At 43.3% G+C, this 17025-nt stretch overlaps 1 protein-coding gene across 1 annotated transcript in view; it reads left to right on the top strand.

The window, feature by feature from the left end:
- acss3 (acyl-CoA synthetase short chain family member 3) overlaps positions 1 to 17025 on the top strand; it is a 45816-nt gene that overhangs the window by 1478 nt on the left and 27313 nt on the right. Inside the window, exons 2-8 of the mRNA XM_084345452.1 lie at positions 705 to 849; positions 3351 to 3539; positions 5546 to 5680; positions 7664 to 7804; positions 8539 to 8619; positions 8919 to 9014; positions 10786 to 10937. Coding sequence (XP_084201578.1) covers positions 705 to 849; positions 3351 to 3539; positions 5546 to 5680; positions 7664 to 7804; positions 8539 to 8619; positions 8919 to 9014; positions 10786 to 10937 — 939 coding nt within the window. The remainder of the gene's footprint in view (positions 1 to 704; positions 850 to 3350; positions 3540 to 5545; positions 5681 to 7663; positions 7805 to 8538; positions 8620 to 8918; positions 9015 to 10785; positions 10938 to 17025) is intronic.

The raw sequence follows: 17025 nt of genomic DNA on the forward strand, positions 1-17025 counted from the left end.
ACAATTAACAGCCAACGCCAGCTAACAGCATGAAACTATTGAAAGAGAGGCACAAACTTAAATGTTTCTTAAATGTCACTGTTGAGAAGGTTGTGTCCACATAAATTAGAGTGTTTACTAGACAGATAAAAATCAATCTTATTTCCGTGATGGATGTTTGAACTCGCCTGCTGTTCTTTGGCAAAGCAAACATTATTAAAATGCAAGGCAGCCCACAGACTGTACAAGCTCATGCATTGAGAATGAAAAATGATCTTTTGTTTCTGTGTTTGGTGGATGTTTTTTTTTCTGCCACTGTCTGGCTGTGGTAGCAAAAATCCAGAGCCGAACCTGAATCAGGTATTGTTATGTTAAAATGAAGGACACAGCCACAGAGTCTCTCTGGCTTCCGAAACAGCAGCTCCCAGACACCATCTGTTCAACCTGCTTGCTGCTCTTCATCCATATGCACAGCACCAGGGCTGAAACTGTCGCTTTATCAAGTAGGTTGATTTGTTGTGTGCTGCTGGCAGAGACAACTGCATATGCTTTTCCTGGAGCCGATTTTATCAAGTTGTTTCCCCGTTTTTTGGCTAAAGCAATGAGTCCTGCGAGCCAAAAAAAGACATTCAGGACAGTATATGTTTAGAGATGCTGTGGCATAGGATCTATTTTGTCTCTAAATATGAATATTCATATTTTATCTTGATGTTTGTCTCCGTCAGGTTTGTTGGAGGGAAGCTGAACATGTGCTACAACGCTGTGGATCGTCATGTGGAGAGCGGCCGTGGAGAGCAGCCCGCCATCATTTATGACAGCCCAGTGACCGGAACCAAACAGATCATCACTTTCAGGGAACTTCAGGACCAGGTAATTGTTATTATTAAAGGCAGAAGTCACAGAACCGAGCAGAGCAAAGATGTGGATTAGCCACTTTGTTGAAGCCTGATTTGGATTGCAAGGATTTGTGGTAAAAATTGGATTGTGAGGCATGCACCCAAGCTCTGAAATTATAATTTGTCAGTGTTGCCATGACAATAAATACATTCTTCATCCTTTAGCTGAGACAGTCGGCCAAGTCTTTCAGCTGGATTGAGCCACCATTAGCACGGAGGACAGCAAAACAGAATAATTGAAAAGAAGAAGTGGAAAATAATTAACTTAATTGACATTTGGGTAGTTGCTTCATTTCAATCACGGCCCAATTGCATGCACTGTAATGAGAATGTGTTCTCAATGAGCAGAAGTTAACCCACAGCATTTTACATTTTCCTCCCCAGAGCAAAAAATAATTAATAACTTAATTTAATTTGGTTTACAAAAAGACATTCATTTTTCAGAGTATGTCCAATTGGAGGGAAACCAGTACTAGACTTAATACTTAATTTAAAATGATAATTTCTCAATTTTCATCCTAGTAATAACAAAAACTGCACGAAATGTTTAGTATTACTGGTTAAAGAAGGTACTGTATGTGGTTATAGTAGTCATGAACAAATATCTTAAATGGATTAACAGTATGCAGACATTCTGAGATAGTGCAGTGGGAACTCAGCCAAAACTACGGTGGCCCTGAAGGCCAAAACACAACATAACAGCTTTTCATGAAACACAACAACATTTCAAGAATCACAACAACATGTCAGGAAACACAACAACATTTCAGGAAATACAATTACATGTCAGGAAGCACAATAACATGTCAGGAAACACAATAACGTCAGGAAGCACAATAACATGTCAGGAAACACAATAACATTACAGGAAACACAACAACATGTCAGGAAGCACAATAACATGTCAGGAAACACAATTACATGTCAGGAAGCACAATAACATGTCAGGAAACACAATTACATGTCAGGAAACACAACAACATTTCAGGAAACACAATAACATGTCAGGAAGCACAACAACATGTCAGGAAGCACAATAACATGTCAGGAAACACAACTACATGTCAGGAAACACAACAACATTTCAGGAAACACAATAACATGTCAGGAAGCACAATAGCATGTCAGGAAGCACAATAACATGTCAGGAAACACAACAACACTTCAGGAAACACAATAACATGTCAGGAAACACAATAACATGTCAGGAAGCACAACAACATGTCAGGAAACACACTAACATGTCAGGAAGCACAATAACATGTCAGGAAGCACAATAACATGTCAGGAAACACAACTACATGTCAGGAAACACAACAACATTTCAGGAAACACAATAACATGTCAGGAAGCACAATAGCATGTCAGGAAGCACAATAACATGTCAGGAAACACAACAACATTTCAGGAAACACAATAACATGTCAGGAAACACAATAACATGTCAGGAAGCACAACAACATGTCAGGAAACACACTAACATGTCAGGAAGCACAATAACATGTCAGGAAGCACAATTACATGTCAGGAAACACAACAACATTTCAGGAAACACAATAACATGTCAGGAAACACAACAACATGTCAGGAAGCACAATAACATGTCAGGAAGCACAATTACATGTCAGGAAACACAACAACATTTCAGGAAACACAACAACATGTCAGGAAACACAATAACATGTCAGGAAGCACAACAACATGTCAGGAAACACACTAACATGTCAGGAAGCACAATAACATGTCAGGAAGCACAATTACATGTCAGGAAACACAACAACATTTCAGGAAACACAATAACATGTCAGGAAACACAACAACATGTCAGGAAGCACAATAACATGTCAGGAAGCACAATTACATGTCAGGAAACACAACAACATTTCAGGAAACACAATAACATGTCAGGAAACACAATAACATGTCAGGAAACACAACAACATTTCAGGAAACACAATAACATGTCAGGAAGCACAATAACATGTCAGGAAGCACAATAACATGTCAGGAAACACAATAACATGTCAGGAAACACAATTACATGTCAGGAAACACAATAACATGTCAGGAAACACAACAACATGTCAGGAAACACTAACATTTCAGGAAGCACAATAACATGTCAGGAAACAATAACACTTCAGAAAACACAATAACATGTCAGGAAACACAATAACATGTCAGGAAACACAATTACATGTCAGGAAACACTAACATTTCAGGAAGCACAATTACATGTCAGGAAACACAACAACATGTCAGGAAACACTAACATTTCAGGAAGCACAATAACATGTCAGGAAACACAACAACATATCAGGAAACACAATAACATTTCAGGAAACAATAACACTTCAGAAAACACAATAACATGTCAGGAAACACACCAACATGTGTCGTGTTTAACCTGCAGGGCCACTGTCCAAGATGCACATTGACATGAAGCTTCATTGTCTCCTCTACGTCTTGTTCCAGGTGTCCAGGTTAGCAGGGGTCTTGGTGAAGAATGGAGTACGGAAAGGAGATCTGGTAGTCATCTACATGCCCATGGTGCCGCAGGCCATGTTCACCATGTTGGCATGTGCACGGATCGGTGCCCCACACAGCCTCATCTTTGGCGGCTTCGCTTCCAAAGAGCTTTCTGTTCGCATCAATCACGCCAAGGTTAGAAAATCTTGTTCACCTTATGGTTGGGAGTTCTCCGTACTTAAGCCATATAGTCAGGGCTACATTAAATGTATAGACATAGCTCATGTGATGAATTTTTGCAACCCTTTTATATCTTAATTTGAAGCATGGTAATAATATGGTCGCAACTAATAATTTTCCATTTCTGATTTTCATGCGGCCTTCACCCTGCAAAAGTATCTGAAACACTGAGAGCCTGAGGTGCCCGAGGCTTCTTTGTGTCGTTAAGCTCAAAATGAATCGCTCACAGCGGAAAGCACTTGGCTTGCCTTTTCTTTTCACAGCCATACACTCGAGAATGATGTCAAAGCTGTCTGCGGTGAGATTTTTTAACAGGCGAACAGAAGAATGAATCGACCAACTTGACATTATAACAGGAAGTGTTTCTGAAGATAATAATCTTTGTGGAGTGATGTGTTTATACGAATATAAATCTGAAAAAACAGTGTTATTAACTGTTACCACCAGCTTGTCAGGGTGAGCAATTAGCTTTTTTAAAATGTAAGAGCCACTGACAGATAAATGTTCAAATGCACAATCGAGTCATTATCATCATTCTGCATCTGAAAGCCTCTTCTGTATTTTAGCAGCATTCGGCTGGTGCTAATTTTCCACCCTTCAGGTACTTAATCAAGTGTCCAAACTCTTATTGTTGAGGTTCACTGATCCCCTTTCGTCATGAGCGTGAGAAGAGGCAAATAAATTATCCTGGTGTTAAAGGTGCAGTATGTAAGAAAATTACTTAAAATAACAACAGAATGGGATGAGAGTTTTGACGTTATGTGGAAGACGTCTACGTGTTGCGTTGCAGAGACATCTACAGGAGTCGAGTTAGCATGCTAATCCGCTAGCCCCTCTTCTTTCCCGCTTTCCAAAGGTCATGTGCTCGCTGTGTAAACGACACAAGCATTCCCCTGCTGTCCACGAGCTCTCATTCCAGACCGCTAGCTGCAAAGCTAAATAAGCTAACTAGCTAACAGCAGCTACAGTCAGCAGGAGTTGGTGGTTACTCCGGCGATATGCTGCCCCCATTTGTGTGAAGAATGAATTGAACACATAGTCAATTATTACAAATATGCACCTTTTAAAGTGGAAGTAATCACCCCATCATCCAACACCACAGTTTTTATTCTGTGGAAAACACTGCTATGTATTGAGTTGCAGAGATAGCTACAGAAGTTAGCATGCTAAGTGAGCCCCTCCGCCCTACGGACCAAATCTCCTGTGCTCACTGTGTAAACAACACCACCAACAACCGCCACTCAGTCCAGACTGCTGTCAGCAAAGCTAAATGAATCACCTTTAACGTGATCTCAAAGACAACTGGATCATTTCTGTTTTCCTTAGAGTAGCAACTGTCAGAACACAGAACAAAACCTGAGTTTATTCCATTGTTTAGTCTGTAATAGAGACATGAAAGCCTGAGCGCACCACAGTCGGCTTTCATTTATTAAAAACATTTACTTTTACCAATTTTACATTTACATACATTTACTAATTTTCAAGTCTTGTCCCTAGTTTGGCTTTTACACGGACAGCGTAATTAAAAGATATTGCTTTCTGTGCTCAGTATCATTAAACCACAGTACATAATAGGGTTTTGTAATTCACCTTAAAGCAAAAGAAACTCCAATTTAGGGACCTTTCTTCCAAGGTTTTGGCATCTTTGCATCAAACTTTAAAATCTCAAAACTTACAGTAAACACGTCTGCCTCTGGAGAAACACCTGAGGTGTGTTGTAAGCCCACTGTTTGCTATGGAATCATTACCACATGCATATTAATAAGGCTAATGTGGACTGAATTTGAAGCGCTGCCACAGGCAACAGGCTCATAACACTAATACCCTGTTAAAAATGCAGCAGAACAGTGTGTCAGGTTGGCCAGTGTGATGGGAACACAAGCTCCTGCTTCTAATATATCTTTAGATGATCATCTTAACACAATCTGATTCTCACCTCACCTCATCTCTGTGTCTCTCAGCCCAAGCTGATGGTTACAGCCTCGTTTGGCATCGAGCCAGGCAGAAGAGTGGAGTACATCCCTCTGGTGGAGAAGGCCTTGGAGCTGAGCTCTCACAGGCCCTCGAAGGTCCTCATCTACAACAGGCCTAACATGGTAAGAAGCACAAAGTACCAGAACGCTAAATTAGACAATATGGTGTTGCTTCTAAACCTGCTACAAGAATGTAAATGTATATAACATCCATATGTTGATTAGCTCAATCATGGATTAGCTGGTGTTTGGGCTTGGGGAACCTGTAAGAGAGCATAATCTGTTTTTAAAGCATCTGATTTTAAAGGTTTATTGCCAAGAATAGTGTATGAATGGAAAGGCGGTGTAAAGAAAACAATCCTGCCACTGAGTCAGAAGATGTGTAGCAGGTTTAAGAGAGTGGAAAAAGGGTGTCTTGTACGTCTGCAGCTGAGGGATGGATGGAGGTTGCCACCTGTCACAGGCAGCCTGGCACAGATCCTGTTTGAAAGCAGGCTAAGCTGTGTCGAATGATTATACAGCACACTGAAATTTGCTTCACTTTCACACAGGAAATAAAAGCAAAGCGCTGAATTATAGGCCTGCAACACAGAAATTATCCCGAGAACTGATTGCACAGTGTTGACCTCGTTCTTCTTTAATTTCCTTTCCTTCCCCCTTCTGTGTTATCAGTTACGCCACTCTCCTCTGTCTGACTCCGCGATGTTCTTGTATTAACGTTACACAATTTATTTTTATCTGGTTTGGACACTCTGATACATATCAGTGAATTATCTGGTGAATTATGAGATCTCTGTCAGGGCGTTGCGTCTTTATTTTGGGAGATACACACGGAGGACATGAGGCTGTTATCGGGGAAGTGGTTTCTGATGAAATTCACTGGAAACCCGATCCCTTAAAAATAACGCGAGGCGCCGCTTTGAGGGTGGTTGCGGCCGCTCGATCAGGCAATCGGTAAGCAAGAGTTTGTGGCTCTGTGAGCAACGTGAACGCCTCGTTAAATCAGGCAAGTTAAACTCAGGCTTGACTTTGAGTAAAGCCAGTAAAAAGTGATGCATTTTAGAAAGCTGTTTTTTTCTGTTGTCCGTCCGTTTTGTGAAGGTGATATCTCAGAAACTCATCGATGGAATTTCTTGAAATTTGGTACAAATGTCCACTGTGACTCAAGGATGAACTGATTAGATTTTGGTGGTCAAAGGTCAGAGGTCAAGGTCACTATGACCTGCCATAACTCAAGAATTCATACAGTAATTTCGCTACAGTTTTACACAAATGTCTAACAGGATAGCATGATGAAGTTAAGGTATTTGATATCCAAAAGGTCAGAGGTTAAATGCTCGGTGACATCATAATCTTCCGCTAAAAATGTCCTGCCCATTACTCAACGGCAAAGTGCAGGAGCAGCAGATTGACTGGTGCGCGGACGCATACAACCACAAGGTTAATCTACCAAATATTTCCTCAATTAATGGATTGTTTAGTCTCTAAAATGTCAAAAAAGTGTGAAAAAAATGCTCATCATAGTTTCCCAGAAGCCAAAATTGCTTCTACTGACCAACCAACAGTCAAAAACCCAAAGACTTTTTCATTCACTATCAAATATGACAAAGAAACGCAGCAAATCCTCACATGTAAGACTCTGGGACCAGCAAATGTTTGACATTTTTGCTTGAAAATTGACTCAAACTGTCAATTATCAATATGGTTGACTAATACATTAACCGACTCTGCCCGCCGTCCTCTTTCCCAAGACTCTGTGTGATATTATTCAAAAGGCGTCTTTGTCTTGGACTCATTCGCTGAGAACCAAAGAAATGAATGATCAAGTCTTTTCTTCAACCTCCGGGGATGATTTAAATGTTAATGAAGTCAAAGAATCAAATAGATTCGCAGATGTCAGAGGAACAGATGTCAGACGTAAGGGGCATTAATCTGTGACACCAAAATCACTAAAAGGTATCGTAATGACTGATGGGAGTTGGAACGGAAACATCTTGTAAAGAGGTATTATATCACCACGTAAAATATACTATGTTCTTTAACTGATTTGAACTGTTGACTTTTATAGAAGAAGTTTATGTTCCTCATTTTTCTGTGTGTTTTTAGGAGAAAGTCTCGATGAAACCGGAGTTGAGTCTGGACTGGGACGAGGAGATGGCCACAGCTCGGCCGCACGACTGCGTCCCTCTTCCCTCCAACCACCCTCTGTACGTCCTCTATACGTCTGGGACCACAGGGACCCCGAAGGTACCGACGCTGTGATCAGCAGCAGGGGGGGAAATGGAAATCAATGTTTTATTCATGGAGTTGGAGGAGTCATGTAAACATACACTCTCACGCGGATGAGTTATAGGGTGTACTATAGCCCCCCGTTTGTCTAACCGCTGTCAGTTCTGCGCAGAGCTCCGGTGTGACTCATCTGCTCTTTGACTGTGCAAAACAATCCCAATCCAAACACCATCGCGGTGACATAAATAAGACCGAGCATTTCCACAGCGGGAGTCGGAGCTCGAGCGGGAGAGATTGCCTGCAGGCAGTTTAAAATGGAGAAAAAGCCCCGGCTCCTTTTTCGAACAGCATCATTTTGTCTTTGACCAACAGATGATATAAAATATCCACCTGCTGGCAACTTCTTGAGCTTAATAGTCCTGTTATTGCCAGCTTCTTTCCCTCTGTGAATCACTGCGACTTCCTCAGTTATTGCTGCGGGGAGACCATAACTTTGAGAGAAACTCTATAATTGCAGACATGAGGACACGCTATTTTGCTGGGAAATATTTATACTGCACCATTAGCTAATAAAAGCTGGAAATTGGAATGGGTTTTGAGGAGCAGTCATTTGAAAACAAAACACCGCCCGGGCCTTCGGTGCGGCGGTGCGGAGCGACTACTTAGATTGATATTAAACCCCTGCCTGTTCAGCCTCGTGCAATACCTGTCACCACTCTGATGTTTTTTTTTTTCCTTATCTTGTCCCTCAGGGTGTTGTGCGAGACACTGCCGGCTATGCTGTGATGCTGAAATGGACCATGTCAAATATTTATGGACTCAGTCCCGGAGATGTAAGGCAATAAAGCACCGTACTCTCTGTTCTCAGAGGCACGCGTGGGAACAAAGAGCGTGTGGACGGCGGAGATGGATTAGTCTGCGCCTGAAAGATGATTTGATCGCCGCCCAACAGTCATAACTTGTGTTTATTTTCATTCACAGTCGTGATTTACACAACAGAAGCTATTTGATTTACATTAACGATGCCTTCAAGTACAGTAGCTGCAAATGAAACTGAGGGTAATGTTAATAGAATCAATCAGCACAGGGAGTCTGTGCATATCTCATCTTTCCTATTTTTAACCTGTTGCAGGTCTGGTGGGCGGCGTCAGACCTCGGCTGGGTGGTCGGTCACTCGTACATCTGCTACGCTCCTCTGCTCCATGGCAACAGCACCATCCTCTATGAGGTAAGCCGCCCTGGACGAGGTTTAACGTGTCTGTCTCAATACAAACAGGAAACACGTGCAATGAAACCCACGCGCCAGCACGAGTCAGGCTTTAATGTCAGTTTGATATCTGCCTTTGTTGGCTCCATGGCATCCATATTTGGCTGATGAGTCCAGTCCATGTGGGCTGGGGGAACTGTTTCACCATGTTTTTTTGACTTTGGCTGCTACAGATCATCTGTCAAGAGACAGACTGCAGCTCTCTCCGTCCCAGTCTTTCACAAAAGTTATTTTATTATTCTATTTAGAGCAGAAATGGACAACTTTTCGACTCCCTGCTCAATTTTTGCTGACTGATATCGAAGGAAAAAATGCTGCTTTTGAGTCGTCTTGAGCCCTGGTGGTGAGAGGGAACACGTATTAACTGGGGAACAGACTTTGACACAACACCAGCGCTCTCCATCGAGTGAAGGCCGGTCGGTTCTGTCCTCTCCGCCATCTTTGCCTCCTCCATCGGCGGGGTTTCTTTTTTCTTTTGCAGTGTTTCCACAGTAAATCCAGTTAGATAACAAACAATGCTGTTTTGGTTGCCTAATGGCCGACACGCTCCCTTTGTGCCATGAGTCCACCTTTTATTTTCCTGGGTAATATCCAGCCTGAGTCCTTTTTGTTCATTTTCTTTCCCTGCAACTGTAACAGTAGCCAGGAGCGGCCTTAAAACCAAGATGGATTAACACGGCTCTTACTCCGACTCTCTTCCTCACCAGCCGGTCCGGTTGGATGGTGGTAAGACGCCTCGGGCCGCGATGGTCTCAAAGTCCGCTGCTCTTTAGTCAAAACTCCTGCTTTCTTCTCCGGTGCTGTGTTTCTGCCACAGGCAAATACTTGTTTCAGCAATAAAAAAAAAAAAATGTCGCATAATTTGTTTTGAGCAGCCTCTCGATGTTGAAGCATCAGATTATTACAGGTGATTTGGCTTTGCTCTGCACCGCCCACTGACTGGTGGAGTACATTTTCCACGCAGGCTGATATTATGTGATTATTAGCATGCAACTAAATCCGCAGATCAGGGCTCAAAGGGATGATTCTGTTGATCTTAGCGCGTCTTACAGTTTATTTCTCACGCTGAAGGCCGCTCATTACAAGCAGCGCTCCGATTTTTTCTCACCCGTCGGAAGCAGCGCTGTCGGGCGATCAATTAATCCGTCTTCCTAAACCAATGTTTGACTTGAGCCACGCTGGTTGTCTCACGTGTTTCTTTGCTCTTTATCTCCAGGCAGCAAGACGCTGCCCACCTTCCGCCTTCCCCTCTGATCAATACACCGAGACAAATATTTACCCAGAGCAAAAATGACAGCCAGAGCTCACCACTGTCTGTTTACCGCTCTCGTTCATCTACATATGTCGTCTCGCTGCGGGGACAGGCTATTTAAATGGCAGCAACACTATGAAAATTGCTGTTGGAGGCTCCTGCCCGCGGGCGTCTTTTGTCTTTATCCTTTCTTCTAGACAAACAATGCTCCTATAGTGCAACTGTGTTTTCTAATCCATGGATTCCTGGGACCATCTGTCTGGAAGGCAGCCTCTCCATTTTAAACAGCTGCTCTATGAATATTCATGCTCCGTAGTTAAAGGTTGGAGTAAATTTGTACCGTGGAAATATTGCTGTAATGTTTTCCAGCCTCCGTGATAATGCGCGTGTCTGCTGTACGTCCATCCATATGATTTATATCCCTGCATCCGTGTTGCAATTCATGAACTAACCAGCTGTTGCGATGCTGTCTGTTTACAGGGCAAGCCCGTGGGGACCCCGGACCCGGGGGCGTTCTTCCGCGTCCTGTCTGAAAACGGCGCCTCCTCCATGTTCACGGCTCCCACCGCCATCAGAGCCATTCGCCAGCAGGATCCCCACGCTGACGTCGGGAAAAAATACCCCTTGTCGAGGTAGATGGCAACACTTTGCACAACAGGAAACTCTCAAAGTAAACAAACTGTTGCAGCAGTGACTCATGCACGAGGCGAAGGAATGCCTGTAACCATAGAGATTATTCCTAAAATGATTAGTTTGAGCAAAAGATAATGAAATCAACAGGAGACGAACATATCAATCAATCTTGTTCCGCCCTTTTTATGTGATTTTAATGTGCAGAACAAAGCGAAGCAACTTTGGAGATATTTGGAAACTCGCGACGGCGATTGTTCACAGTTTTTCCAACGTTTCACACGCTGATGGATGTGAGTGTAATAGCTGCTTTCAGCCCTAATGATGATTGAAAATCTCAGATGTGAAAGAAGCCCACACACAAAGCAGGCAGGTTTTTAAGAAGCTACGCCGGATGCCAAGTAAAAGATTGTTTTAAAATTGGATGGCCTGATTTTTATACAAGTCAGCCCTCAGGTTGCTACTGTCGCCGACTGTAGTTTACACAGCTCGCGTACGAAATTATCTCCAGGTACCACAATGTTGTCGTCTCCAAACGGGTCTTTTCAGATTGCACTCTCTCTGTGGCTGACTTGGGTTGTGCACTCTCTGCCATCATTACCTCGAGGTTGTTGTGGATTCGCTCCCTTGCTCTGGTTTGACCTACATTTCCTTTGTCGCTCGATGAAGTGACGCTCCGTCTGTGTGACTCCTGTCCTGTCTGTCTTGCAGTGCAGTCGGCGCTCTGCCCTGGACTGTCGCGGTAATTCTGCCTTTTTTTCACAATCAGACATTGATTTTGATGCGTTTCCTGAAGTAAAGATCCATCCATCCGACAGTTAATTAATTCTTCTGCCTATCTGGGTTCGAGTCGTGCTAATCCTACGTCCCCGTCCTCAGAAAAACTCCAGCTCCTCCTGGGGGATCCTTAGGTGTTCCCAGGCCAGATTAGATTTGTAATTCCTCCAGCGACTTCTGGGACTACCCCAGGGTCTTCTCCCGCGGAAGAGGTTGTACGTGGAAGACCTCTAAAGGTCTGCACCCAGGAGGCGTCCTTATCAGACGCCTGAACCACCTCAGCCGGCTCCTTCCAGAGCAGCGTCTCTGCTCCTTACTCCCTCGTGAAGTGCTAAAGTAGCAAGTGAAGATGAATTTTTAGGAAAACTTTCTGGCCTTTTATCACTTCTGCTGAGGTACAAGCCTCAACTCTCAACTGTAGGTTGTTTGTTGAGCTTTAAAACACAGAGACTGATGTGTGAAAGCACCTCACGACTGACGGCGCTCTGCGCAGCCTGTCCAGCGTCTCGTTAGTCTCCGACCATCTGTTGGACTCAGAAGCCCTTTCCCACCTCCACTGCTCACAGTCCGCACCCTCAGCTTGACCCGCGGGTGCTAATCAGGATGGATGGCAAACAAACGGCAGGTCGCTGCAGCCCACCTGTATTAAATCATACGGCGGGAGCTTGTTTTCCCAGCCACAGTCTGGCTCTTCACGTAAAGGTCGTCTGTAGCTCAAAGTTAAAAACAAACATTTTTCACGTTATTAGTTTGGCCCAGAGAGTCAGAATACTCGCCGAGATGATCACAACTGTTAATTATTTAGCGCGGTGCAGAAAAACTTGAACCCGAGGGGTTGAGGTGTCAACTCACCACTTTCATTTTGTTCAGCAGTCTGAAAATGCCTCTAAGCACACAATCATAAAGCAATTCTGAGTGTGGGTGACCTATGGCCCCGGTGAATCATTCAGTAACTCTGGCATTGTGTGCTGAATTCGACGATCTTCGGTCGTTCGGCGTGCTGAATGCGTAGCAGCTTTTCTTAAAACGCTGTCCTTGCAGGCGCAGGTTATTCCCTACGATATTTATTCCTCAAATGTCGGCAGAATTTATCCTCTCGGCTGCAGACCCCCGTCACGATCAGTCATGTAAGCGACGTGCCGTTTCTGTGCACACGTTTCTTGTTCTTAATGTGTCATTTCCCCTTGGAAGGAGGCAGGTTGGTGAAAGATTGCTGCATTTCCCCTCCGGCGCTGAACAAAACATATCACCATGACACAGGGCAGCAACACAAAGGAAGCAATGACACATGGTTTCATCGGAGGCCGGGGCTATTCAGTGTCTGATCGGACTGTGGATGTACTTCAATGTTGGATGTACGCCATCAAAGCATGGCTTTTTTTTAACCCGAATGTTGAATATTCTCCTTTGATTTGAAATGGTTTTCATTTATTGAGTGTAGAGAAACATTATCCTTCGAGCTCTGCAATAGAAACGGTCTACCAGGGCCTACATTAGTCATTTTTTGGATCTTCAACTGCTTCATATAGCTGAAATCAGTACAGTGTAAAGCTAAAAAATAATTTAAGTGATTAAATTATTATAAATGATGATAAATTAACATTTCTTTCATCAGATTTTGCTGAATAAAGACACAAAACATGTTGATCCAAAAGATTTCCAGGTGTAGAAGCATGAACAGAATATTTTTAAGATGCTACAACTTATTTGAACTATGTCATATTTTAGTTTTTGATATGCATGCACAAACAAAGGTGTTTTGATCTTTTGATCTCGCTTCATCTTCAGTAGAAATGCAGTATTCCCCTGGCGCCTGCGTTGTTGTTTTTTGCTTATTGTGATGTTATTTCTTGACAATTTATGTGTCAGTCCTCTCGGTTTTGAAAGCCTGAAGCATCAAGATAATCCGCGCTTTTCTTTTTCCTTTAAGAGGTCTCACCGCGACCGTGTCTTCTCGCTCATGGTGACACAACCTCGCATTGACTCTGCAGATTGCATTCAATTCGGTCCTCCAGCCCGACTCGTCTCGGCTGTGCGGTTCAGCTGCACATGAAAAATTCATCGAAGCATAATGTTTGTGACAATATCTCCCGACGGGGTCCACATGGAGTCTCCGCATTTTGCCACTTCCTGTTGACGTGTCAATGCTGATCGTGCCGGTTTTAATTAAAAGTGTGTAAAACCTTTTTGGAAAACTTTGTCAGCTTTATATCAAACCTATAATTTCATGCTAGGGAGGCCTCAGAGGATAATTTGATGCAGCTCGAATACTGTCTGCAGCTTATTGACACTGCGAGACATTTACTCCCTCCGTTGCCCGTTCAGCTGTAAGAGCCTTGGACCTTTATCAATGCGCTTCGGCCGTATTACTTGTCAGCGCGGATGTGAAAACCACTGGCTTCAGGGCTGCGATGGCAGCAGCGCTCTGCATAAATGTAGCATGACAAAAGGGGCCGAGGACTCTGTCAGTCGTGTTTGAAGGACGGGAGATGTAACTCGCTGCCGACAGAGAGCCTCAGTCATAAATGAGTGACAAAGTGCGGGACTCCGGTCCATAGTTCTGCCTGGTGCGCAGTAAAACAGGTGCTGAGAATATTCCAGTGTGTGGTGTTTTTTTTTGGTCTGCTTGTCTTATGTTGTGGATGAATTTCCATATAGCTCAGCTGCAGCTCAAAAGGCCCTCAATAAGTCATACTCAGACACTCAGGGTTCATGGGTTCTTGTTTTGGACATCGAATGTCCATCTGTGTGGAAAAATATCACTGCCAACAGCTTCAGCTGTGCTCTTTTTTTGTTTGTTGCTTAAATTTCTCATTTCTTCTCACAGCTTTGACACCCCGACCACACAGAACCTTTAAGTATATCAGCAGGCCGCCATGTGTGAACTTCAGCCTCAAAGATTATGTTGTTTCCTGCTTTATTTGCCTACTCCAAGGTCGTACTGTGAAGATTAGCGTTGCTTATCTTTACAGAGTTGCACGGAAATAGCTGTTATTGGTTAACGTGTTGTGGCGTCTGATTGAAGAGAGAGGGTATGTGCTATCATTGTACCTTACCGTCACCAGCAACCTGAGGTGGATGTCAGGATAAACTTAACAAGTGCTACGTTTCTTGGTTTAAGTGTGGAGCGATTCTTTATTGGCCCTCTTACTGTGTGCATTAGAAGAAGTTGGGGCTGGACGATATGGACCAAATTTACTATCTCTGTATTTTCAAGCTGATAACACTAAATATCTCTTTTTCCTCTACAAATGGGCTGATCTCTCAGTTGTAAGTCAAAGCCACATTTGAGATGTAACAAGCATGTGAGTGTGAGAGAGGAGAGGCGCCGGCTGGCAGTGCTTTGCAGAAGAAACAGGTTATGTAGTGCAACTTCACACTATATCAAACTATATTTTCTGTAAAGATATTAGATACTGACGAGCCCTAGGAGGCCTTGACTTTGAAACAGATGTTGCTTAACGTAGAGCTAATTATTTTCCTAGATTCAATAAGCGAACACAAAAATGCAATCAGCAAGAGAAGCAACTGTGTGTTTGAAAACAACAATGGCGGCTCCTCAAGAGGTTAACGTAGCTGTCATAGTGTCAGTTTTATCAGAACTGGAGAGTATATTAAATTGAAAGAGGAGAAAATAGAAAAGATGTTGTCGCTTTTTTCCTGACTGGCTTTTGTCAGCGTTTGGTTTACCAAACGGCTCTGCTGGTGGTATCACTCTCCTACTGGTGATTTGATTGGTTAGAGCCTGTGAAAGCCGGTGATAGACGGATGGTTTGGCCCAATCACCTGCCAAGTCATTTTTGAAAGTGTCGGCCCTTTTCCAAACAGTTTCCAAGGACAACAAACCATATTTCAGGTCAGGTCACCATGTAGGTCTGATATGAAACTAGAATGTCACGTACTGTACATCCTTTTCTGCTCGCTCATAGGTACCAGCCACCTAAATACGCAAGAGTTTTTCATCAAGATCCATCCATTTATCCCCGAGAAATGAACAAGAGCGATGAAAAACAGCCTGTCTCACCATGTTAAAGAACGTGGGAAGCATTCCTGGTTCTGCACCAAAGGTTATGGGGTCTATTCTGGCCGATACCCATCCTCCATCAAAGTTTCATGGAAATCGGCTCCACAGTTTTTGTGAAACCTGCTGACAAACAAACGAACACGGGTGACATATAAACATAACCTTCTCGGTGGAGGTTATAACTTGCACATCGACATCATTCAGACTTTATATATTGTACTTTGATGTGTTTCTTAAGAAAATATAAAGGGAGGAAGCTTCTCTCAAGACCTTTTTCTCAAGAGCACGGATGTTTACTCGGCGCACAGTTCTTGAGGTTGGTCAGCAGCCAAGCACTCGCCCTCCCACCACAAGGTCCGAGGTCACGGTGTCTGTATGAATCATCCAAAATTGTACTTCCACTGAGCTGAATTGAATTGAATCGAATCGGGAGCGCTGTGCTGTTTTACTGGAACACAAGGTCACGGCCAGTTCAGCTGATCAATCATTCATTTATTCCACATGTTGTTTAGCTCAGTTCCTGCGGGGGCAGAATCTATCTGACGGCTGAATGAAGCTGTTAATCCAGAGGCTCCAGTGTTACCCCTGACGTGCTTCATATTTGATACACTCTAAGTATATACTTAAAGCTGCAACTGTGAGTCAAGTAAGCTGTAAAGTTGTTGATCAACACAAATACAAGGTCGAGACTAATTTGCAATTGAAGCAGCGCAGCTATGACTCCAACACACACAAACAAACATGTCAAACATAATTAATCAAGTGCAAGCTGTCAGTTTTTGTCTTTGTGCCTATAAAATGATAATGCCTGAGACATAATGATTCATTATCATAGCAGTGCTTCCTGCAGCACGTTAACATGTGTCTCAATATGGGGCTGCATCCTTCGCTGAATGAGACGGGCTGGTCCACGGGGAGCTTCCTGTATATGTCACCATCCAACCCCGGCGTCACGAAGCGCCGCTCCAGTTGCCGGGCAACTTTGACAGCATCGGTGCCCCTTGTTCTATAATAACGATGTCATCAGCCTTTCGAATGGCTTGAAACCACATACTTACATTTGAAAGTGTATCGAGCTGCTGTTTCGCTCTGGGTGTCCGAAATGGGATGGCCTCGTCAGGTTGCTGTGACGCATTCGGTCTTTAAATGCAGCCTTTGAAGGATGCGTCCCTGAGTTGAGACACGAATGTTGTTCATGTTGCCAAAAAAAACCCAACAAGTATAATTGAAGCCGACAAATATGGGCTATATCCTCTCTTATCTTTATGAAATGACAAATCCATCAGACA

Source organism: Pagrus pagrus (assembly GCF_965226575.1).
Source record: "Pagrus pagrus genome assembly, chromosome: 23".
NCBI classification, from domain to species: domain Eukaryota; kingdom Metazoa; phylum Chordata; class Actinopteri; order Spariformes; family Sparidae; genus Pagrus; species Pagrus pagrus.